General features: G+C 42.0%; 1 protein-coding gene across 5 annotated transcripts in view; it reads left to right on the top strand.

The window, feature by feature from the left end:
* PRKCQ (protein kinase C theta) overlaps nucleotides 1-24,479 on the top strand; it is a 155,253-nt gene that overhangs the window by 90,534 nt on the left and 40,240 nt on the right. For all 5 annotated transcript variants that reach the window (XM_017872473.1, XM_017872472.1, XM_017872475.1 and 2 more), the window contains exons 9-12: nucleotides 3,398-3,507; nucleotides 4,285-4,402; nucleotides 5,947-6,107; nucleotides 10,713-10,886. In XM_017872473.1, coding sequence (XP_017727962.1) covers nucleotides 3,398-3,507; nucleotides 4,285-4,402; nucleotides 5,947-6,107; nucleotides 10,713-10,886 — 563 coding nt within the window. The remainder of the gene's footprint in view (nucleotides 1-3,397; nucleotides 3,508-4,284; nucleotides 4,403-5,946; nucleotides 6,108-10,712; nucleotides 10,887-24,479) is intronic.

The raw sequence follows: 24,479 nt of genomic DNA, 5'->3' as shown, positions 1-24,479 counted from the left end.
GAGTTTGGAAATCTTGATATCTGATTTTTCTTTATTTTAATGGTGATGTTTCTTTTCCCTCCCTCTCTTTTTTTTTTTTTTTTTTTTTTTGTGAGACAGAGTCTTGCTCTGTCTCCCGCACTGGAGTACAAAGGCGCGATCTCAGCTCATTGCAACCTCCGCCTCCCGAGTTGAAGTGATTCTTCTGCCTCAGCCTCCTGAGTAGCTGGGATTACAGGTGTGCACCACCACACTTGGCTAATTTTTTTTATTATTATTTTTAGTAGAGATGAGGTTTCACCATGTTGGCCAGGCTGGTCTCAACTCCTGACCTCAGGTGATCTGCACTCCTCAGCCTCCCAAAGTGCTGGGATTACAGGTGTGAGTCACTGTGTCTGGCCTTTAATGGTGATGTTTCATAAGCAAAATTTGAATTTCTAAAACTAATAATTGTCTTTACACAGTCACATGGGCACACGCTCTCAGTCCAAGAGGGATCTGTTGTTCACTGGCAGTGGAAGTTTAGTTTTTAATGCTAGTGTTCTCAGGATTCATGAATCAGAATACTAACCCTGAATCATAGAATCCCTGAGCTAGAATCCTGTATAGATCATGAGTTCAGTGCTGGGGATCCTTAATCGGGAGCCCCCAGAGCATGCATGACTTGCCCAAGGTCACACAGTATCCATGCTGTGCAAGCTGCCACCAGCATACCATTCTCCACCCACCTGACAGGTGCTCAAGTATTTCCCCCTCCTCTTTCTTTTTCTTTAACATCTCATGTGACTTATAAAAATGAAAGAAAACTTTGGTTCATTTTATTTAAGTTGCCTTCTATAACTAGGTCGTAGATGTGAATTTAAGTTATCGATTCATATGTGCAAGAAATATTGCTTTCTTTATGACTTTGAGATCCACTTAGTTAAGATTCTCATCTAGTAATTCTTGGGGCCTGCTACCCTTCCCATAATCACGTGAGGTTTTGAGGAGCCATGGGTACAGGGGCCTGGAGACTGGGGAATGTGCTCTAACATCCGGTTGCTGTTGGCATCCTCATCTAAGCCCACACTGGTGAAGCCTGTGGCTTTCTGTTTTCACACTATGTATAGAGTTTTGTGATTTTTTTTCAAAGCTGAGGCCCCCATGCCTGGTCCAGTCTCACTAAGTGTGTTCTGCCGTGACCTCTCCTGGTGTTGCTACACACAGCACCTCCACCAACCTGTTCAGCATTGCCCCTTTACTTCTGCATCCACAAAATCTTGCTCTTCTCTTCCAAAGTCCAGGAGAGGTGAGGGGCACGACCTCCTGTGCTGTCTCCCCTCCCTGCTCTCAGACACGTGCCCTTGTCCTCAGGGACAAGTGTTCTTCGGTTCCCACTCACTCAAATTCTTAAAAAATAACCTTGTCTGGCTTCCTGCAAGAGATGGCCTGGCAAGGGGCTGGGGGACAAGAGGGACCAGGGAAGGAAAACCATATAGAGAAGAAAAAAACCCAAAATAATATTTCAACAAACTTGCTGCCACAATTAAAAAACGCAGTAATTATTCTGGAGAAACTCCTTAGTTGGTTTTCTTTCTTTTTTTTTTTGAGACGGAGTCTCACTGCTGGAGTGTGTAGCGCGATCTCGGCTCCTGAGCTCACGCCATTCTCCTGCCTCAGCCTCCCGAGCAGCTGGGACTACAGGCGCCCGCCACCACGCCCGGCTAATTTTTTGTAGTTTTAGTAGAGATGGGGTTTCACCGTGTTAGCCAGGATGGTCTCGATCCCCTAACCTCGTGATCTGCCCACCTTGGCCTCCTAAAGTGCTGGGATTATAGGCGTGAGCCACCACACCCAGCCCTGTTCGTTTTCTTTTAAATAGGTCTAGGTAGTTGGCCGGGCGTGGTGGCTCACGTCTGTAATCCCAGCACTTTGGGAAGCCGAGACAGGCAGGCCACCTAAAATCAGGAGTCCGAGACCAGCCTGGCCAACATGGCAAAACCCCATTTCTACTAAAAATACAAAATTTAGCCCAGCATGTGGCAGGCGCCTATAATCCCAGCTACTAGGGAGACTGAGGCAGAATTGCTTGAACCTGGGAGGTGGAGGTTGCAGTGACCTGAGATCACACCACTGTACTCTAGCCTGGGAGACAGAGCGAGACTCTGTTTCAAAAACAAAGGCTAACAAACAAACAAATAGGTCTAGGTAGCTTCTGACATCCTTAAACCACAGTGCCTGTCTCTGTAAAACAATCACCATTGTCCTTCCTCCGCCTGTGCTGTTGCCCTGGCTGTGAGGAGTGTGGTGTGCTGTTTTCTGAACAGCTCTTAGAAGGGGATCTGTTAATGAAAGTAGAGGTGATCATGGGCCTTAGGAAAATTATATCCTAAGGAGATTATCAGAAGGAGGATGCTGGGCAGTGGGTGGCCGAAGTGGGCACAGGGGGAAAGAGGGGGAGGTGGAAATAGGTGCTTTTGCTCCATCAAGTCCTATTGCCATTCTCCGGGCAGTCACACTGTGGACAGAAGTGGAGGCAGTAGCTGCCTCGGGCCTTAGCTTACTTATAAAACTGCCCTATCATATCCAAAGAGAGAAAGACAAAGAGTAAAAGAATCTCAAAACTTAACCATTCCCACCCTCTTTTGTTATTCTTTGTTCCAAAGAAAAGATTTCCCTTTTGTAGCCTCAAATGAATTTTGTGAATTAAATAAATAAAACATCTGCAGGCTGAGGCTGCCTCCTGGGCTTCAACCTAAAGGCTGAGGGAAGCTCCTCACAGCCCAGGTAGGAAAGGGGATGTTTTGGACCTAGATTGGAGTGAGTAGGAACATTCTTCTGATGCAGGGCAGGTGAGCCCCAAAGTGGGGCTTAGCCCAGGCAAGTTCTTTACTTCGCCCAGGAAGAATTCATGGACCAGCTGTTAGTAGAAGAAAACAGCTCCATTGGTCAACGGTGTTACAGTTCTGTTGGTATTACAGCTCCATGACTGCTCCTGCAGAGCAGGGCTACCCCAGAGGCAGAGAGTAGCAGCTCAGGGCAGTGCTGCAATCCTGTTTATACCCACTTTTAACTACGTGCAAATTAAGTTCCTGGAAAAAGGGTGGTAACGTCTGGGTATTGCCATGGCAATGGTCAACTGACATGGCACACAGGTGGGCATCTTCTAGAAAGCTGCTTCTGCCCTGTCCCTGTTTTAGCTAGTCTTCAGTTTGGTCTGGCATCTGAACCCCACCTCCAGAGTTGAGTCCCACCTCCTACCTCACTTCCCCTCCAGCACGTGGATCACTACCAGGGAGAGCCAGGGTCAACTTCCTCCCAGCCATGGCACCGTAGGCTTCCCTCCATATCCACAAGGCTCTGTCTTACCACCAGAGAGAGCTGCTTAGCACCAGGGGTTTCTTCCACTCTTGCTCACCTACTGCCTTCTTCCTTCCAGCATGTGGCATGAATGTACATCACAGATGCCAGACGAAGGTGGCCAACCTTTGTGGCATAAACCAGAAGCTAATGGCTGAAGCGCTGGCCATGATTGAGAGCACTCAACAGGTAGGAGGAGCATGTGCCGTGGACACGTTCCCGCCATGGCCACTCAGCAAGGATGTCCATGCCCTGCTCCTTCACCTGTGGCAGCCGTACGGGAAATGCTGGGATGTATTTCTGAGCGCCAGCCTTGCCCCTGGCTTTCATCTCCGTCCCCCCCCCCCCCCCCCCCCCCCCATTTGAGATAGTGGTTTGATGCATTTGTATTATGCCGAGCTTTATAAAATCTTAAATTCTTCATGGCATGAGCAATGCAGAAACAAATAAATTCATTAAACTTATTGAAGATTCATTGACAGCTTTATGTGAATATATTTGGGTTATAGAATAGCCTAGAGGAAAACACTTATGTGCTAGCATCATCCCCAGAGTCCTCACAGAACACTGAGTCCAGAGCAATTTTTGCCCTGCTGTTTTACTGCCTTGGCATTAGCTGAATTCCCAGATCCAAGGAAAACCCCTCTTTAAGACTTGGCATTGCCTGTATCAGCTGTTTTCCCATCCATTGACCACCTGTCCTTATTTGTGATGGAATGACATAGACAGCATGAGACAATCCTGTCAGCCTCAGAAAAGTGTGAAGGAGGAAAACATGTTCTGCTAATGCGTAAAATGTAGCAGATAGACTCTCCCAGAATATGGAGTTCTAAAAGAATGTTGAGGAAAAGAAGAGCTTCCGTGACCCTATGCATTTAGGAATTTTAAATGGCTTTTGTCCCCATGGTTAGCAGGCTGAGCTGTTCCCTCAATGGTGGGTGGTCTGACTCTCCATGTGTCATCTAGGCTCGCTGCTTGAGAGATACTGAACAGATCTTCAGAGAAGGTCCGGTTGAAATTGGTCTCCCATGCTCTACTAAAAATGAAGCAAGGCCGCCATGTTTACCGACACCAGGAAAACGAGGTAACTGTCCTGGTCAGCAGTCTAATCAATGTCAGTCATTAATCTCAACCCTAAACTGATGCCCTTGGATTTAAGTTATCAGCTTACCTGGTCTGATAGGTGATCCACCTCCAGCTACCAATTAAGAGGCTCCCACTCCTTAGAAAAGAAACCAAAACCGTTTACCTTTGCAAAAGGCAGGAGGTGGGGGTTAGAAAATGGGATGGGTCTGGAGGGAACAACTGCAAATGTTTTCTTAGAGTTTCAGCATGTTACATTCTGTCAGTGTCAAATGGTTTTACAGAAATAAATCTGTCTTAAAACTTGATGGTGGGAAGGTCGCAGAAGACATTCTTACCCTGCACCTTTGAGACTTAAGTTTAAGGGTAGGAAAGACAAGGACTCAAAGCCACTTTGATGACCTTATGGCAATTTTTCCAGCCTACTGTTTGAAAGTAGTTCATGAATGGATATGACCCCATGTTTCTGAGACCTGAGTCGTTTCAGCATACATTCTAAAATACTTATTGTCCTTGGAAGAGTATGAAAGATAAACCTAGGGATTTGAAAATATAAAGACTATTGTAGGCAGGGGAAAATTCCTAAAAAGTTCCCATGTTTTCTCTGACTTAAAATCAACTTAAAAATGTAAAAGAAAGGTTTGGGTTACATTTAGGAGGGGTTGCTGGGCAGTCAAAGAGACCATGTCTTAGCAATGATCAACATAGGCAGCATCTTTTCTTTTTTTTTTTTTTTTTTTTTCTTTTTTGAAGACAGAGTCTTGCTCTGTGGCCCAGGCTGGAGTGCAGTGGCACAATCTCAGCTTACTGCAACCTCCGCCCCCTGGGTTCAAGGGATTCTCCTGCCTCAGCTTCCCAAGTACGGGACTACAGGCTCATGCAACCATACCCAGCTAATTTTTTGTATTTTAGTAGAGATGTAGAAATGGGGTTTCACCATGTCACCCAGGCTGGCCTCGAACGCCTGAGCTCAAGCAATCCACCCACCTCGGCCTCCCCAAGTTGTCAGATTACAGGTGTGAGCCACCGAACCCGGCCAACATAGGCAGCATCTTGACTTAAATTCTGTGACGAATGATGCAGTTCGGATCTTTAAAAATCTGCTAGATTTCATTTCCTCTCTCTCATGTTGTAAATTGTGGAAATTGCTGCCACCGTGCTTGTGAGCCACGCAAATTGAAAATCATTTTTTCCTAAAATTTGGTGAAAATCTCTAGATGCCCTTGATTTGACATTATTAACAGAGCTTGAGTATTTTGCATGTTGGAATGTGTTTCTTAAGTTGAACTATTTCCAGTCTTGAAGAAATAGACTTAGGCCACACTCCAAATTCCAAATGCCAGGCTCACAGACAGGGGGCGCTGCCCTCACAGACAGATGGAGAGGTATTAAAGCTGCCTGAACTGCAGGAAACCCTCTAAACACTCCCAGTTACTATGATGGAGCCTCAGCATGGGAAGTAGAAGAGAAAGCACGTGCTCTAAGTAGCTAGAATGGCCTCCATTACTCCATGTTCATTTTTAACCACCAGCTTGCCATTTTCAGAGCCTCAGGGCATCTCCTGGGAGTCTCCGTTGGATGAGGTGAATAAAATGTGCCATCTTCCAGAACCTGAACTGAACATAGAAAGACCATCTCTGCAGATGAAACTAAAAATCGAGGATTTTATCTTGCACAAAATGTTGGGGAAAGGCAGTTTTGGCAAGGTAAGCTACTGCACAGGACAACGCTGTGACCCAGCTCCAGGAACTGATGAGCCAAGTTCCTGGTCAAAGAAACTAAACTCGTGGGGCCACCAGGACTGCATGTGAGTGTCAGAGAGAGCTTTCCTGAGGGGGCTCTGAATAAATAGGGACCCCGAGGACTCTAGGCCCACAGTAGCCTCAGCTTTCTGGAAACCTGTGTCTCCAAAGCTCCTTTGCTTGGAAAGTGTACATCTCACACGCCTCTGAGTTTGATGTCTTTGGGCACCAAAGACATAGGACGGTGCCTCAGCCACTTCCTGTCTCACACGGTGTTTGCGTTTGTTTCATTTTGTTTTTTCTTCTTTTGCTTCATTCTCAAGCCTGGAGTGTTGTTTTAGTTTGTATGTGATTTTTTTTCTCCCTCTATTAAATGTCTTCAGGCTTGTATAAGTTTCCTTGGGGTGTGATAGGGCTCGGCTCTGTGTCCCCACCCAAATCTCACCTTGAATTGTAATAATCCCCAGGTGTCATGGGAGGGACCCACAGAAGCTGACTGAATCATGGGGATGGGTTTTCCCATGCTGTTCCCATGATAGTCAGTAAGTCTCATGAGATCTGATTATCATTTTTTTTTCAGAGTCTTTCTCTGTCACTCAGGCTGGAGTACAGTGGCATGATATCGGCTCACTGCAAGCTCCGCCTTCCAGGTTCACACCATTCTCCTGCCTTAGCCTCCTGAGTAGCTGGGACTACAGGCACCCATCACCATGCCTGGCTAATTTTTTGTATTTTTAGTAGAGACGGGGTTTCACCATCTTGGCCAGGATGGTCTTCTTGATCTCCTGACCCTCGTGATTCGCCTGCCTTGGCCTCTCTGAGTGCTGGGATTACAGGTGTTAGCCACCACGCCTGGCAGAGATCTGATGATTTTATAAAGGGGACTTCCCCTGCACATGGCCTCTTGCCTGCCACCATGTAAGACTTCCCTTTGCTCTTCTTTGTCTTCCACCATGATTGTGAGGCCTCCCCAGCCATGTGGAACTGAGTCCATTAAACCTCTTTCCTTTATAAATTATCCATTCTTGGGCATGTCTTTATTAGCAGCATGATAACAGACTAATACAGGCTGCTATAACAAAATATCACATACTGGCTGGCTTAAACAACAGAAATTCATGTTCTCACAGGTCTGGAGGATGGTGGTTCACCATCAAGGTGTTGCGTGGGTTGTTTCTTCCCAGGCCCCTTTCCTTGCTTTGTAATGGCAGTCCTCTCTTTGTGCCTTCAATATTATCTTCCTGTTGTGCATGTCTGCATCTAAGTGTTCTCCTTTTTTGAGATGAGGTCTTACTATGTTGCCCAGGCTGATCTTGACCTCCTGAACTCAAGTGATCCTCCTGTCTCAGCCTCCCTAGTAGCTGGGATTACAGTTGTGCCACCACAGTCTGCTTAAATGCTCTCTTCTTATGAAAACACCAGTCATATTGGATTAGGACCTGCTGCAATAACCTCATTTAACCTTAATTATCTTTTTGAAGGTCGTGTCTCCAAACACAGTCACATTCCGAGGTACTGGGGATTGGGACTTCAGCATAGACACAATTCAGCCCATAAGAAAACTGTAGCTTGAGAGTCCTGGAAAAAAAAATTGTAGAGAAAGTCTCTCCTCTAAATTCTTCCTGCCGTACATGCAGGTGGGGAGTTGTCTCCATCACTCATAGATGACACGGAGAGGAAGGAAAGAGCGAAAGGAGGACAAGCAAAAAAAAAAAAAAAAAAAAAAAAAGAAGGGGAGGTGAGAAGAAGGAAGAAGAGATAATTTAAGAAATTATAACCAACTATTGGTGACTGACTGCAGAAAATTTTCAAGCAGTCAAGTGATTTAAGGAGGGATGATATGGAATACAGGCTTTTAGATAATTTTGATATTAAAGATATCTCATGTATTAATGGGGCTCCTATTTGTTTTACATTCTTGGATGGGACTCCTAGGAAAATTTTAATCAGAGATGACTATTCCATGAATCTGTGCAGCCAAAGGCAGCATTATATACTACACCTGCTCACCAGACTTTGGCAGGATGTCTTACCCAGTTTATTTAATATTAAACAAACTAAAATGCAACTGAGCAGTCGCCATAGCTGAAGAATATTGTGCTCCATTTGGGGTTTAGATTTAAACACTGATGCCTTTCAGCAAAATCTACTCTGTCCAGCACATGGTAGCTGATATTCATGAATTCTTTTTGTTCATTTCCACAATAATATGAACCACAGCAGGCTCATTTGGTGCTAATCTGAGTGTAATAGACAATTTTACAGCCAGTCTTCATTATAATTTAGCAGCAATTAATGTGCAATTATAACCTGTTACCAAAAATTGAAAGTACATTACATAGATGGAAATTGTCTTTTCGACTTCTTAGTTTATGGCTGGTTTTAGGATGTTTTACTGAAAGAAGCAATTACTAAAAGAGTACTTTTAATTGTTAATGAAATGTTTATCTTTCTTTGTTCCCACGTGGATTTCTACATTTGAATAAGGTTAATAAGAAAGACGTTAAGTTAAACCTACAAGCCTTAGTATCCCAAGGCGCAGCGGGGAGCCCCAGGTTTCCCCCACTCCATGTCCAAAGTCATCTACTTCTTTTCATCAGGACCCTGAGTCCCTACACATGGAGAGGAGAGGAGGGGGAGGTATCAAAGCAAGATAGGATGGCCATGTTTCTCTTTCTCACAACACTGAGAATACTCCAAAACTTGTCTTTTCTCTCTCTTCTGCCTTTATATGGAAAGTATGTTTCCTCACCAAGACCTCTATACCCTTGTTCTCCTCACACAACTTTCAAGCCTACAAAAACAAATTGTGTGTTCTCTGGGGACGTGAGCATCATTTGCCTGAATTCCCATCTAAGTTTCATCCCTTCTATCAAGTCAGCTACCACCAAGCCACGAACCTGCACCATCGCATTTTAAACCTAGACTCTCACGTGTTCAGGGCTGTTGTAGCATCATCGACTTCGGTCTTTCCCAAAAGTCAAGAAAAGAAACAAATGACAAATGACTGAATTTTAACAACTGTGATTCAGAGATCATTTTAGAGTCTACTTTCCCAGGTCTCATCTTACCTGACTTTCACAACAGTCCTGTAAGTTAGAGAATGCAGTAATTGGAAACTGAAGCTCAGAGGGGCTAATTCGTCTGCCCGTATTTCCACAGTTAGTAAATGTCTGTGAAATAAAACTAGAGCTAGAAATTTCTGTCTCCAAATGCCATGCCCTTACCATTGACAACAGTGTGTTGCTGCATCATTTGCAAAACCTAAAATTGTTGAAACCCTCCATCATATGCCATCTGGTGTCCTTTGATATAAAAGCCACGAAATCAAGTGGGAAAAGTAAATTTTGGAGTTAAATCTTCCCTAGTAGCTCCAAGAATCTGACAAAGTTATTCTTTGAACTCGGTGTTTGTTGTTGGTGTTGTTAACTTCTGTCTGGCAGAGCGTGATGAGCTAAGAATTAAATTAGATAGTACAATTAGGTCACAAGTGTAAAGTAGGTAGCAGAGTGTATGACACATAGAAGGTCATAAAATGTTTCATTCCCATTTTGGTGTCCTTTAATATAACAGCCATGAAATCAAGTAAACTTCGGAGTTAAATCTTTCCCTAGTAGTTCCAAGAATCTGAGCAAGTTATTCTTTGAACCCAGTGTCAGTCACATTGTAGGACCTACTATGTGCCATACATTCTGCTATGAATAATTCATTGCTGTGTTGTCAGAGAAAATGGTGATTATTTATTTATTTTTTCTTTTGAGACAGAGTCTCACTCTGTCGCCCAGGCTGGTGTGCAGTGGTGTGATCTCGGCTCACCACAACTTCCACCTCCCAGGTTCAAGCGATTTCCTCACCTCAGCCTCCCGAGTAGCTGGGACTACAGGCGCCCACCACCATGCCCGGCTAATTTTTGAAATTTTTTTTTTTTTAGTCAAAGACGGGGTTTTGCCATGTTGGCCAGGCTGGTCTTGAACTCCTGACTTCAGGTGATCCACCTGCCTCAGCCTCCCAAAATGCTGGGATTACAGGCGTGAGTCACCGTGCCTGGCTGCTGTTTTTTTTTTTGTTGTTGTTGTTTTGTTTTTTTTGTTGTTGTTTTTCAGTACACAAGGAGAACTATATCCCTCCATTCTTCTTTTGGCCTGGAAAAACTGAGTAAAATATAAAGCTAGGATTTATGTGCACTTGCAGTGATGTTTCAAGTACAATTTCTCCTCTCCACATTCAACTCTTCTTTCTTCACTGTGCACTCTATCTCTCTGGATTTTTATTATACCCTCACTCAGGCCCCTGAGCAGGCAGGGCACACTTTTAAAAACCCATTCAATTGCTTAATAATTTTGTGAAACCCTTGGGAAGAGTACAAAGATAGTATGAAACAGTGATGTCATGTCCGAAACCAGTGAAGTGCTCCATTTTGTCTCAGGAATGACCTGTGCAGGATGGGTGGGGGTTGGAGAAGGAACCTCTTTTCCCACCCAACACAGGTGTCTCTCAGGACTTTGTCTCTTTTTTAAGAAGTAGGAATCCAAATTCTAAAATAAAGTTACTTCTTCCCTTTCCTTCCAGGTCTTCCTGGCAGAATTCAAGAAAACCAATCAATTTTTCGCCATAAAAGCCTTAAAGAAAGATGTGGTCTTGATGGACGATGATGTTGAGTGCACGATGGTAGAGAAGAGAGTTCTTTCCTTGGCCTGGGAGCATCCGTTTCTGACGCACATGTTTTGTACGTTCCAGACCAAGGTATGGCTTCTGCTCTGACAACCCTACTTCCGCTCTAACCTGTCTCCTTGTGGTACCTCCAATGGCGCCCTCGTTAGGAGAGGCAAGTCTTGCCTCCATATTTACCTTACATTTCGGTGTACCTGCCATCCATCAAACAAGTTTCATCCCTTCTACACAGCATGGAAGTTTTACTTAGAATGTTTCAATGTCGTTGATTGGGAAGGATCTTTACTTCTAGATTTGTTTGTCTGTTTTCTGTTTTTTAGAATTTGGTTTCATTTAGCATAACAACCGGGCTTCTCAGCAGTCCGTGACTTTGGGGGAAAACGTGACAACTGTTTGTTCATCTGCCCTGCATGTGTTTGAAGAGATAAAAGTTGGAAAATAGATCAAAATTCACGTACACTATTATTTTTCTCTTCAAGACTGGCAGAAAAAGCAGCCTTAGAGTGGGCTCATCAGTGAGCAAGCTCTTGAGCCGGGAGGTGGAGGTTGGATGAGTCTGCATTCCCACTCCGCGTTGGGACACTTTCCTTAGGCTGAATTTGCCAGAAGGCTGTGCCGTTCTAGGAGGACTTGCATTCTGGTCTCCTTTTTCCTTAAAAAAAAAAAAATTCTTTCCTTTTCGGACTCAAAATTCTTTCAGGATCATTGTAGAAAATGTTTATAAACTCAAAGAAGAAAATCACTTGCAATCCCACCACTTAGATATACTCGCCATTAATACTTTGAAGTTTCTCCTATAGATTCTCTCTGCAGTGGACTTTTAAAAACAAAAACAGCAACCCGCTGTAAATATCTACTGCTCGGTACTCTGCGTTTGTTACACTCTATTTTGTACATTTTCTTACGTCTTTGGATATTCTACAACGTGATTTAACTAGAACATCTCTAATTTTTTGTTCTGATTTAAATAACACTAAAATGGACATCCTCAAAGATTAGTTTTCACGCACACGCATTATGACTCTTCTCACCTGGTTTGTCTCCTCTCTGCCACCCCATCCCAGCTGTCCACCACCTGCACTAATTCGCAGTCCCAAGTGGGGCCATTATGACTAAGGTCCAAAGAACACGAGGGGTGGAGGCTTTTCTGTTTTCTTTTTTCTTTCTTTCTTTCTTTCTTTCTTTTTTTTTTTTTTGAGTTGGAATCTCACTCTGTTGCCCAGGCTGGAGTGCAATGGTGCCATCTCAGCTCACTGCAGCCTCCCAGGTTCAAGTGATTCTCCTGCCTCAGCCTCCCAAGTAGCTGGGATTACAGGTGTGCACCACCATGCTCAGCTAATTTTTGTATTTTTAGTAGAGACAGGGTTTCACCATCTTGGCCAGGCTGGTCTCAAACTCCTGATCTCAGGTGATCCACCCCCCTCCACCTCCCAAAGTGCTGGCATTACAGGCATGAGCCACCGTGTCCAGCCCTTTTCCTACTTTCTATCTCAAGCCATGATGACTGGAGAGTGATTGAGAGAAAACTTCCAAGGTGACTTGAGCCATGGGAAGAATTAATGAGGGAACCAGGGAATGAATGAGGAAAGTGGATGGCAACTGGGCCATCCATCACCACCTCTGCAGTTCCCAGTAGATTCTCAGCAAATGTTCAATAACCAAATCAATGAATAAATGCGCTTACCTAAGATAAAGAGAAACCAGACCATGGCAAAGCACTTACTGAGCATATGCTGGGCTCAAAGCACTGTGGAGGATACAGAAGTATATAATACAGCTCCCGACCTTGAGAACTTCACACTCTAATAAGAGTCAAGGCTATATTTCTAACAGGATGAGTAGTATTAGATCAGAAGGCAGACACAAAGTACCAGAGCTGAGAGAAACTAGAAACGGGAATTTCAATGGGCAGAAAGGGTCTTGGGCATGAAAGGTGTGGCTGCAGGAGAGGAAGTAGAAAGCAGTGAGGTGTCCTGATCAGCTATTTAGGAGAATGCAGGCCCACTTCCTGCTGCAAGAGCAGGCTGGGACTTCCCATGATGAAGGCTAGAGAGATTTTGCACTAGAAACTCCTCCTGGAGATGATAAATACCCATTGGCCTGGGAAGGTGAAGGTATGTCATCTGCAGGCAAAGTAACAAACTCTGCCACCATCTCCATGCTGTTGGGAGGGTGAAGGTATGTCACCTGCAGGCAAAGGGACAAACTTTGCCACCCTTTCCATGCTGTTGTCTAGATTTTCTGCACACCTGGTGGCTCCCTGTAATCTTTTCCCTTTGCGGTATTTTGGGGCTTGTAGCAAACTGCTAAACACACTTTTTTTTTTTGCCATAAATAAAGACTTTTATGATAAAGCCTTCATAATAGTGAAAAATTGGAAACAACACAAATGCCTAATGATAGATTTATTGAATAAATTATTATATGGTCAGAGAAAATAATACTATATAACCATTTTAAAAGATGGTATAAATGTTTAAATATTAATATAGAACGATGTTTATGAAATCATAAGTGGGAATATATAAGATTTCCTTTTAAGCAAGAACATATGCATGCATAAGCATGAAAATAATGAAAACTGACAGTTGTTAATTGGGAGGTAGGATGGTAAGTGATTTTATTTTTATTATGTCTTTCTGTATGTTACTATAAACACACTTTAGACTGGGCTTCTGGGCACTTAGGCAGTTGTGCTTCTCTTGGTGCCTTTCCCCCAATTTTTTTTTGATTTGCATGTATGATGGTTTTTATGTCTTATGGGAAAGGCTGTTGGGAATCCCACTTTGTAGAGGATCGGTGTGCTCCCTTCTCTTGCCTGTCCATCGCAGCTTCAGGCAGCATTTGCTTCTGTCCCTCTAATGAGAGATCTCCTTAACCCATTTATGCCCGAGGTTGCAACTTGTTGATTTTGAAATCAGACCTTGGCGATGACCTTGAGCAGTAGGATATAAATAACTCCCACTTGCTTAGCGTTCCAATAATGGAACGCTAGGCATAAATGAGTTCCATGCAGCTGGGATGCTTTACCAAGACCTGAGCAAAAGTGCATCCACAGCATCAATGCTGGGAGAGAGAAAAAAACACTTCAGCAGAGAATGTGCACATGAAATGTAAATCTGACTGGTTCAAGACTCAGATTTCAAGGAACCAAGACCTTTTAGAAAGAGAGGAAAGAAAGAAAGGAAGATGCTTGAATCACCTTTCCCAACACCCAAGTTGTTTTTTCTGAGATGTCTTATTATTCAAACCTTGCTTGTCAAAGTAACTGATTAAATACCACAAGTGAATGCAAAAGGCAACAATTGATACTTGATATGGATAATGCTTTGTTCTGGGAACATGTTGGGAATGACCTTTCTTGAGAGGACAGTTATCTGTGTATACTAGTGAAGACATCAGATAAGATAAATTAACTATGTACTTCTCCAGGGCATTGTTATTTTTTAAAGGAAGTTATTCATCTGTTCTCTTCCTCCAAAGAGAGCGCCTGTTGAATACCAGATTATTCAGGAGATTCTGAGGACAGGTATTCACTTGTTATTAATCAGGGGCATTTGGATTAAACTGTTAAAAGTTTTAAATTTCATAGATGAGGGATATATCACCTATGGAAGGGTGAAAATATGATAAAGCCATTTAGGAAGCTACAAAATGTGAAAATTCCTGTGGACTTGGATTCTGAAGTTCAAGCCCCGCTCTGCTGTTTATCAGCAGGGCTCTGAGGCACCCACTTTACCCCTGCCAAGGACAGAGAGTAAGAGTCACAGGCAGAGGGGCTGGGAGCTGTAAAACCAGGGTCCCTAATGGGATGGTACTGTCTGGGGCCAGAGATGTACAGAATAATTCATGGAATCTGAGCCTGAATCTGAATGAGGCTCAAATCAAAAGAATCTTCAAAATGAATTTTCTGTGTGCTAGATCAAGATGACTTTGTGCATCATCCAGGCTCTGACATAAATTACTGGCTCAGGGTCTAATGTAGATGAGCATTCTGAGAGGCTGCTGTCTTTGCAAGAGAAAAGAAGGGCTAGCTATTATTTCTTTTACTTTTTTTCTAACATTTCTTTGTTATAATATTTACATTTTCTGTCTTACATGAAAGTCTGCAGGGCTTGAAATTGCACAATCCCTTCTCAGTACCCACTTCAGTGCAGATGTCAGCCAACTTTTGCACTACTAGATTTCCAGCTTAGATTTGTAATAGTTTCCATGACTTACATTTTAAAAGTAAAAAAATAGGAAAATCCAAAATAAAATTTGTCTACAAGAACAGTTGTCATAAATTTTTTAACTATATCCACTTACAAGTAGATTTAAAACAATTAGAAAAAAAAAAACCATAAAACTTTGAAATACTCAAAGGGAAAACAAATGCTGAAAAAAAAACAATTTCCCTCTTTTAATTATGCTGCAGTAAAAGAAAATTAATAACTCAAGTATCCAAAGTTTCTGTGCTCTATCTCTGATAAAACTATTGAAAAATAAGATTTACTTCCAAAATTTGTCTGGAAACTAAAGATGCATCTAACACTGTAAGGATGCTATTTCTTTTTAATTTCAAGGAAATAATTTTCCCTTAAAAATTAAAAGTGAACTAAGGTCTACCTTCCTCNTGGGAATCCCACTTTGTAGAGGATCGGTGTGCTCCCTTCTCTTGCCTGTCCATCGCAGCTTCAGGCAGCATTTGCTTCTGTCCCTCTAATGAGAGATCTCCTTAACCCATTTATGCCCGAGGTTGCAACTTGTTGATTTTTGAAATCAGACCTTGGCGATGACCTTGAGCAGTAGGATATAAATAACTCCCACTTGCTTAGCGTTCCAATAATGGAACGCTAGGCATAAATGAGTTCCATGCAGCTGGGATGCTTTACCAAGACCTGAGCAAAAAGTGCATCCACAGCATCAATGCTGGGAGAGAGAAAAAAACACTTCAGCAGAGAATGTGCACATGAAATGTAAATCTGACTGGTTCAAGACTCAGATTTCAAGGAACCAAGACCTTTTAGAAAGAGAGGAAAGAAAGAAAGGAAGATGCTTGAATCACCTTTCCCAACACCCAAGTTGTTTTTTCTGAGATGTCTTATTATTCAAACCTTGCTTGTCAAAGTAACTGATTAAATACCACAAGTGAATGCAAAAGGCAACAATTGATACTTGATATGGATAATGCTTTGTTCTGGGAACATGTTGGGAATGACCTTTCTTGAGAGGACAGTTATCTGTGTATACTAGTGAAGACATCAGATAAGATAAATTAACTATGTACTTCTCCAGGGCATTGTTATTTTTTAAAGGAAGTTATTCATCTGTTCTCTTCCTCCAAAGAGAGCGCCTGTTGAATACCAGATTATTCAGGAGATTCTGAGGACAGGTATTCACTTGTTATTAATCAGGGGCATTTGGATTAAACTGTTAAAAGTTTTTAAATTTCATAGATGAGGGATATATCACCTATGGAAGGGTGAAAATATGATAAAGCCATTTAGGAAGCTACAAAATGTGAAAATTCCTGTGGACTTGGATTCTGAAGTTCAAGCCCCGCTCTGCTGTTTATCAGCAGGGCTCTGAGGCACCCACTTTACCCCTGCCAAGGACAGAGAGTAAGAGTCACAGGCAGAGGGGCTGGGAGCTGTAAAACCAGGGTCCCTAATGGGATGGTACTGTCTGGGGCCAGAGATGTACAGAATAATTCATGGAATCTGAGCCTGAATCTGAATGAGGCTCAAATCAAAAGAATCTTCAAAATGAATTTTCTGTGTGCTAGATCAAGATGACTTTGTGCATCATCCAGGCTCTGACATAAATTACTGGCTCAGGGTCTAATGTAGATGAGCATTCTGAGAGGCTGCTGTCTTTGCAAGAGAAAAGAAGGGCTAGCTATTATTTCTTTTACTTTTTTTCTAACATTTCTTTGTTATAATATTTACATTTTCTGTCTTACATGAAAGTCTGCAGGGCTTGAAATTGCACAATCCCTTCTCAGTACCCACTTCAGTGCAGATGTCAGCCAACTTTTGCACTACTAGATTTCCAGCTTAGATTTGTAATAGTTTCCATGACTTACATTTTAAAAAGTAAAAAAATAGGAAAATCCAAAATAAAATTTGTCTACAAGAACAGTTGTCATAAATTTTTTAACTATATCCACTTACAAGTAGATTTAAAACAATTAGAAAAAAAAAAACCATAAAACTTTGAAATACTCAAAGGGAAAAACAAATGCTGAAAAAAAAACAATTTCCCTCTTTTTAATTATGCTGCAGTAAAAGAAAAATTAATAACTCAAGTATCCAAAGTTTCTGTGCTCTATCTCTGATAAAACTATTGAAAAATAAGATTTACTTCCAAAATTTGTCTGGAAACTAAAGATGCATCTAACACTGTAAGGATGCTATTTCTTTTTAATTTCAAGGAAATAATTTTCCCTTAAAAATTAAAAGTGAACTAAGGTCTACCTTCCTCTGTGTCTCCTTTGAATTCTGAAAGGCCGATCTGTATTCTGACATTTAAGAAGTGTTACTATTTCCGTAAACTAGTTCAACCATTGTCGAAGACAGTGTGGTGATTCCTCAAGGATCTAGAACTAGAAATACCATTTGACCCAGCCATCCCATTGCTAGGTATATATCCAAATGATTATAAATCATGCTGCTATAAAGACACATGCACACGTATGTTTATTGCGATACTATTCACAATAGCAAAGACTTGGAACCAACCCAAATGCCCATCAATCATAGACTGGATTAAGAAAATGTGGCACATATACACCATGGAATACTATGCAGCCATAGAAAAGGATGAGTTCATGTCTTTTGTGGGGACATGGATGCAGCTGGAAACCATCATTCTCTGCAAACTATCGCAAGAACAGAAAACCAAACACCGCATGTTCTCACTCATAGGTGGGAACTGAACAGTGAGAACACGTGGACACAGGAAGGGGAGCGTCACACACTGGGGCCTGTCATGGGATGGGGGAGGGGGGAGCGATAGCATTAGGAGATATACCTAATGTAAATGACAAGTTAATGGGTGCAGCACACAAACATGGTACATGTATACATATGTAACGAGCCTGCATGTTGTGCACATGTACCCTAGAACATAAAGTATAATAAAAATAAAATAAAATACATACTTTGAAAAAAAAAAAAAAAGAAGTGTTACTGTTTCACACCTAAGTAGCTCTAGATCCTATAGGAACATCTCTGTCTCCGGGTCGTCCCCTCAGGTTGGATTAGAGGGCAGGCAGCTGTGGTTTTGCAGGCCTCTGAAGAGTAGCCTCCCAGAGTGATGCCAGGAGGCCGAACGCTAGTGTTCCTGGATCCACATCACTGCCCTTGACTCCCAGACTCCCAATATGCACCAGTTGAACATTCTTGGTCAGTATCACTTTGAAATTTTCTTTTATGAAAAGAAAACTGAGTTTCACTTTCTATTCATAGAACACACAAAGCTCTACTTCCGGTTATGGCTTCAGGGCGTGAGTGTGTGAGTTACTTTGAGCAAGTCACCTAACATTTCTTTGTGACATTGGTTCTCCTTTTTTGCTTCCCAAAGGATAATGTAAAAAAAATAAAATAAAATAAAATAAAATAATAATAGTAATAATAGCACTTGCAGAGAAGTTCGGATCCTTTTGGAGAAAATACCATACTAACTATAAGGTATTATTATCATTTAAAATTAAAAGAAAACTCCTTCAACTCGATAGTTTTAAAAGTATGTCATCCTGGTATTTCCATAATTTTAAGGCAAAATCCATCCAAGAAAGTTTTTAATTTCAAACATTTTACTCAGAAACTGCTTCACCTGAAGCTCTCAAAAATGCTTCAATCCATGAACCCTTCAGTTGAGCTAGGAGCACTGGAAAGTATCACAATTGTAGCAAAGAAAAGAAAACCCACGGAAACCACATCCTCCAAAAGACATGTCTCTGCAGTAAGACAAGAATTAACTTTTTATGCTGCCCCCATCTGTAGTGACAGATAAACCTCTTTTCTTTAAATTCCTCTGGCAGCGTTCTGATCCTGAGAACGCTTACAAGATGTTATTTTGGAAACTGGGGGTCACTTAGACTTTCTGCAGATTCCCCTGCTATGCAACCAAACTGTGATTTGGCAAATGTTAGATTTATATCAAATTTACAAAAATGAGTTGATTTACAGCTGTCAACCTGAAATAATCAAAAAGGCCAGAATCTAATTTAAAGAGCACTTATTCAGACTCAAAGTTTGAGGATGGCCCCACCTGGAAACACCCCAAAAGAATGGTGTCAGAGTTGCAAAGGAGGGAACTTTCGAGTTTTATTTCCATAGGGAGAGACAGAGGCATTTTAGCAGGATTACATTTTTCATGCAAGGCTGATGCATAGTTCCAGGAACTTGGTTACAGGCAGTGTTTCTTTTTGGGAAAGGGACATTTAACATCTTTTACAGAGTGTGCTATAGTCATGGGTTTTCTGTCATCTGGTCTAAGGAAAATAGGACAAAAAAAGGGGAAGGTAATCTTTAACAAGATTCATTAATTAAGAAGGCAGGAGGCGGCTGGACACGGTGGCTCACAACTGTAATCCCAGCACTTCGGAAGGCCACGGCGGGTGGATCACCTGGGATCAGGAGTTCAAGACCAGCCTGGCCAACATGGCGAAACCCCGTCTCTACTAAAAATACAAAAATGAGCCGGGCGTGGCGGTCGGCACGTATAATCCCAGCTACTCAGGAGGCTGAGGCAGGAGAATCACTTGAACCCAGAGGGCAGAAGTTGCAGTGAACTGAGATCATGCCACTGCACTCCAGCATGGGTGAAAGAGTGAAACTCCGTCTCAAAAAAAAAGAAGCCAGGAAGTGTTTGTCGCTGACATTGTTTAATTCTCTCTAGTCATTGTACAGAACAGGAGAAAAAATAAAGCAAGTTAAACTACAATCTGAGAAACAGAAGTTGTAACCATATGTGACTCAGATCACAGTCACATCTCTCTCAACGCGTAAAACGCATTTTAGGAATTCCAACAGCTTTTAAATGCTATTTATTTTCACACAGTAATTTATGGGAAATTAATGTTGCACTCACAATGTTTGCTTAAGGTTTTCTCATCCAAATACACAAGAGATAATCGGCAATGAGTGAACACATATTCAAGAATTCTTGGACTGGAAGAACAAGACACTCACTCAGTGCCTCTGAAATGCCGCATCTTTCCTACATGCCTGCTTTCTAAGTTCACAGATCTGTTCTCATCTTGCTGTGACTCTGTAATATTCTTCCAGGCTCATGGCCCATATTATCTGTCCATTCCTTTGTCAGCTGTTCTCATGAAGCCCCAAAAGTATTGTCACCAGCTTCCCAGAAGACATGAGCATTTGACATCTCCCTCAACAAAGTGCCACAGGAAAGTGCCTGTCCTCTGTGAATCTACGATCCCTCCTTTTGTTTTGTCTTTTTGTTGTTGTTGTTGTCGTCGTCGTTTTTGTTTGTTTGTTTTGAGAGAGAATCAAGGGAAATGCTCGAGCCAAAGATGGAGAAACCAGACGAGAGGGAGGCTGTTCAGGTTGTAGTCTTTTCGGATAGGCTTCTTTCACTTAAGAATATGCGCTTAAGGGTTTTTCTTTTCTTTCTATGGCTTGAGAGCTTATTTTTCATTGCTGAGTAATATTCCATTGTATGGACTTACCACCATTTATCCATTCACCTGTTGAGATGCATCTTGGTTGCTCAGAACAACTAACAACTAATGATTTGTTATGTTCTTTTGTTTTTCTTATAATGACAGACTCCATGGATCAAGAATTTTAGAGTAGGGAGGGGTGGCAGAGGTTATCAGGTCAGATCCCCTCACTTTGCAGCAAAGGAAATGGAGCTCCAGAGAAGATAGCTAGCTGGTCACAGTAGAGTGCTCTTTTCTGTGGTCAATCCAAAAGCATTAGTAGAGTTGAGACTTCAAGATACCTAAACACAAATCCAACTCACAACTTATTTAATTGGAAAATTATTCATTCCATGCCCTAAACCTTATACCCAAGCAAGAGAGGTTCTGCCCAGCTGCTCACTTAGAATCCTCCCTTTGGCCTTCCTCAAACTGTAGTCCTTCCTATGAAGCCAAGAGGTCATCTCTGTTCCTAAACTACTCCCCATGACCTCAGAATTCCATACCTAAACAGCCTCAAGCCTGTGTATACATCTCCCCAGCTTCTGTCCTTGAAAGGGGCAGGAGGGGACTTTCCCCATATGGCCAATTAACAGGTACAGAATTTTGAGGGATCCTGAATTTGTCACTGGCCTTCTTGGTCATTATGAAGTTATATTTCCTGAGAGACAGAGAGAACGTATAGGAATGTAGAGCATATTTAATTCAATTGTTAGTGAGCTTGATTAATAACACTTAAATCTGGGGACCCATGGTGTGGTGCCTCCCTTTGCACACTCACTCCAAATCTTGCAAAGGTTGGGGCTGTCCTTGTTCTGATTATAATGCAACTTAATGCTTTTCTTCCCTGTGATAAAATAGTAACAATGTATGTGATAAAGTTAATATGTAAGGAATACTTGCCGTATGCCAGGCACAAGGCTAAATACTTTACATGGATTATTTATTTTTAAATATGAATGATAGCTTCTCTTTCTTCTTCAGATCAGAATTCCCAGCTCTTTCCATTGGCTGTCACAGGAGATGTCCCAAAGTAGAGTTGAATTCTATCTCTGGTTTCCATCTTGGTATACAATGGTCTTCGCTGTTACAACATTTGTTACATGTGCTTAACATATGATACTTTGAAAGATGTGATGGTAAATTTAGATGTTTTGTCATAAATATTTTTATCTTAGTTTTATTTATTTCGCAGAGATGGCAAATATTCTCTTGCGTAAAATTTAGTACGTTGGTTTACTAGCCTTCGGAAAAAAAAGATACCTCAACAAAATGACTATCATTATTCTTTTCCTTCTTTTCCCATCTTACTTTTCTGGAGAGGGAGTCTATACATCTGACCTTATTTGCATGATATTTGCCAAGTTCTCAGTGCATTTACAAAATTAACTGTTATTAGTTTGATAAAAATCATTAGTTAATTTCTTTGATGCTATAAACCCGTCATTCATCCTGTAATATATGCACATTTGGCAGCCGTTTCCTTGTTTACTCAGTATTTGACTAGCTGTGTTGAATAGTCATCACGACTAAACACTTTTCCGTTGTCTTTATTTTCATTCTCTCATTTGAAAAATGGCATCACTGTAAGAAGAAAGCAGTGTAGAAGCCAGGTTGTGTTAAATAACTTTTGAGGCCACTTTTACAATTCACCCTTTACTAATTCTAGAATATTCACAAAATGTTCTATGCCTCCCTCTAAAGAACTATCTTGTGTTTTAAGTAGTGATATATTTTGACAGCTCTAGGACCTTTAACTCCTCCAAATGATATTCATGTATGTAAATGCAGTCCTATGAGAATTATACAACTGATTTTGTTAAATCTATCACTTTGATCTTGTATTTAGTCATCATTTTTTTTTTTTTTTAAGACAGGGTCTCACTCTGTTGCCCAGGCTGGCTTTGGGCTCCTAGGCTCAAGTGATCCTCCTGCCTCAGCTTCATGAGTAGCTGAGATTACAGGCCTGCACCTCTGCGCCCAACTTAAATACCACTTCTTTAAAGCATCAATAACACGAACATATAAGAGTCATACAGCTTTGATTACCCGCCTATCTACAGAACCTCAACATTGTTTATTGCTTTCAGTTGTCTGGAAATCACAACAAAGCTGTAGGTAATGGTGACTCATTTTCATGGACAGGATTCGTTTTTCAGAGGAGGAAACTTAGGCCCTGGGATGGTGGGATTGACCTGATCACACAGCTGATTAGCGACAGTCTTATTTGTCACCAACTAGAATCTCCATTCGACAGATGCTTTGCCAGGAGTTGTTGACAGTCAGCAAGACTGGGACGCCTTTGGCAAGTCCCATCTCCCAGTGCCATCACAGCTTCAATTCTCACCCACCAGAAAGAATCATTTGCTTCAGTTAATGTATTACCTGCCATAAAGATGTGAGGTCTAGACTAGTAAGTCCCATTTACAATTAACCCAACACAGGCCACATTCTCTCTCCCTTCCCACCATCTCTCTCTCTCTCTCTCTCTCTCTCTCTCTCTCTCTCTCTCTCTCTCATCTCTATCTCGCAGGCCTGCTTTGTATCCTCTCTTTCAGCAGGTGGCCAGAACCTAAAGGGCAGCCCAGCAGGAGGGAATCTAACTCTGTTTTCCTCTTTCTTTCAAGAGCCATGGGCCAGAGAACTGTTCATTTGCTTCTTCTGGGAAGTATTTGCTGGTTTTTGGATTGGTTTTGGTTCTGTCTTTCCTGTTTTAAATCATTTCCTAGAAGGACAGCTGCCATCAGTTATCAATTGCCCACTGAGGGCGAATGCAGAGCTTCATTTCCACACACACTATTTTGTTTAATACCCACAGCAACCCTAGGAGGTAGGTGTATTATTACCCCATTTCACAAATAAAATGAAGCTCGGGAGAGGTTAAGTCACATCTCCAGAGTTACAAATAGAGGGGCTTTGAACCCAGGGCTGAGCAAGGATGAAGCCCACATTCTCTGCAGTTACCCTGAGTCTCATTCTTCTTGGTTTGGTTCTATCTACGCCAGCCCAGGGCGTTTTCAGCAGGCAGACACTTCTTTTTGCTGGCAGTTCTGCAGAGGTTCTGGTCAGCTGTGGGTTGCCTTCAACTCTGAACACTCCTTCCCCAGCTGTTTATGAAAGTTTGAGCCTATTATATTTGTATTTTCCTTTTACGATGGCATTTTGGATTCAGCTTTTAAAAGGCTTATCCATCCCTCAAAATGTGATCCTCAAAATCCAAACCTCAGGACTGTGTAGTTTGTATGTGCATACATTTGTGCTAATTTTATCACAGAGCTATCTCTGTGGCCCAGAGTGGGCCCAAGATATCACAGATGACTCGATTCCCAGGCTTTCCAAACAGAGGAGCATCCTCTAGAGAGACAGCAGGTCCTCCAGGCCGGATCACCTAAGCTGGACTTCCAGGCATGGACCATCCCTTCTCCCCTTCAAGAAACCCACGTTTGACCAGGCATTCATCCAAGCCAGAGGGTTAAACTGATGCAAAATACCATCACAAAGGACAAAAAACAGTCAGTGTGATTTTCCCATGCTGTGGCTTAATATAAAGATTAGAACCAGAACAGATATTGGACAGATTTATTGTGGAGCCTGCAGTTCTCTTGGGAGGATTAAATTTGGGGCATCCAACATGCTATACATCTCCATTGCTGTTTATTTATTTATTTTTTCTTTATTTTTTTTTTATTATACTTTAAGTTCTAGGGTACATGTGCACAACGTGCAGGTTTGTTACATATGTATACTTGTGCCATGTTGGTGTGCTGCACCCATCAACTCGTCAGCACCCATCAATTCATCATTTAGATCATGTATAACTCCCAATGCAATCCCTTCCCCCTCCCCCTCCCCATGATAGGCCCCGGTGTGTGATGTTCCCCTTCCCGAGTCCAAGTGATCTCATTGTTCAGTTCCCACCTATGAGTGAGAACATGCAGTGTTTGGTTTTCTGTTCCTGTGATAGTTTGCTAAGAATGATGGTTTCCAGCTGCATCCATGTCCCTACAAAGGAC

Source organism: Rhinopithecus bieti, unplaced genomic scaffold (assembly GCF_001698545.2).
Source record: "Rhinopithecus bieti isolate Rb0 unplaced genomic scaffold, ASM169854v2 scaffold_6933, whole genome shotgun sequence".
Taxonomy (NCBI): Eukaryota; Metazoa; Chordata; class Mammalia; order Primates; family Cercopithecidae; genus Rhinopithecus; species Rhinopithecus bieti.
Note: the sequence above shows the minus strand (reverse complement) of the source record. Positions and strands in the feature narration are given on the sequence as shown.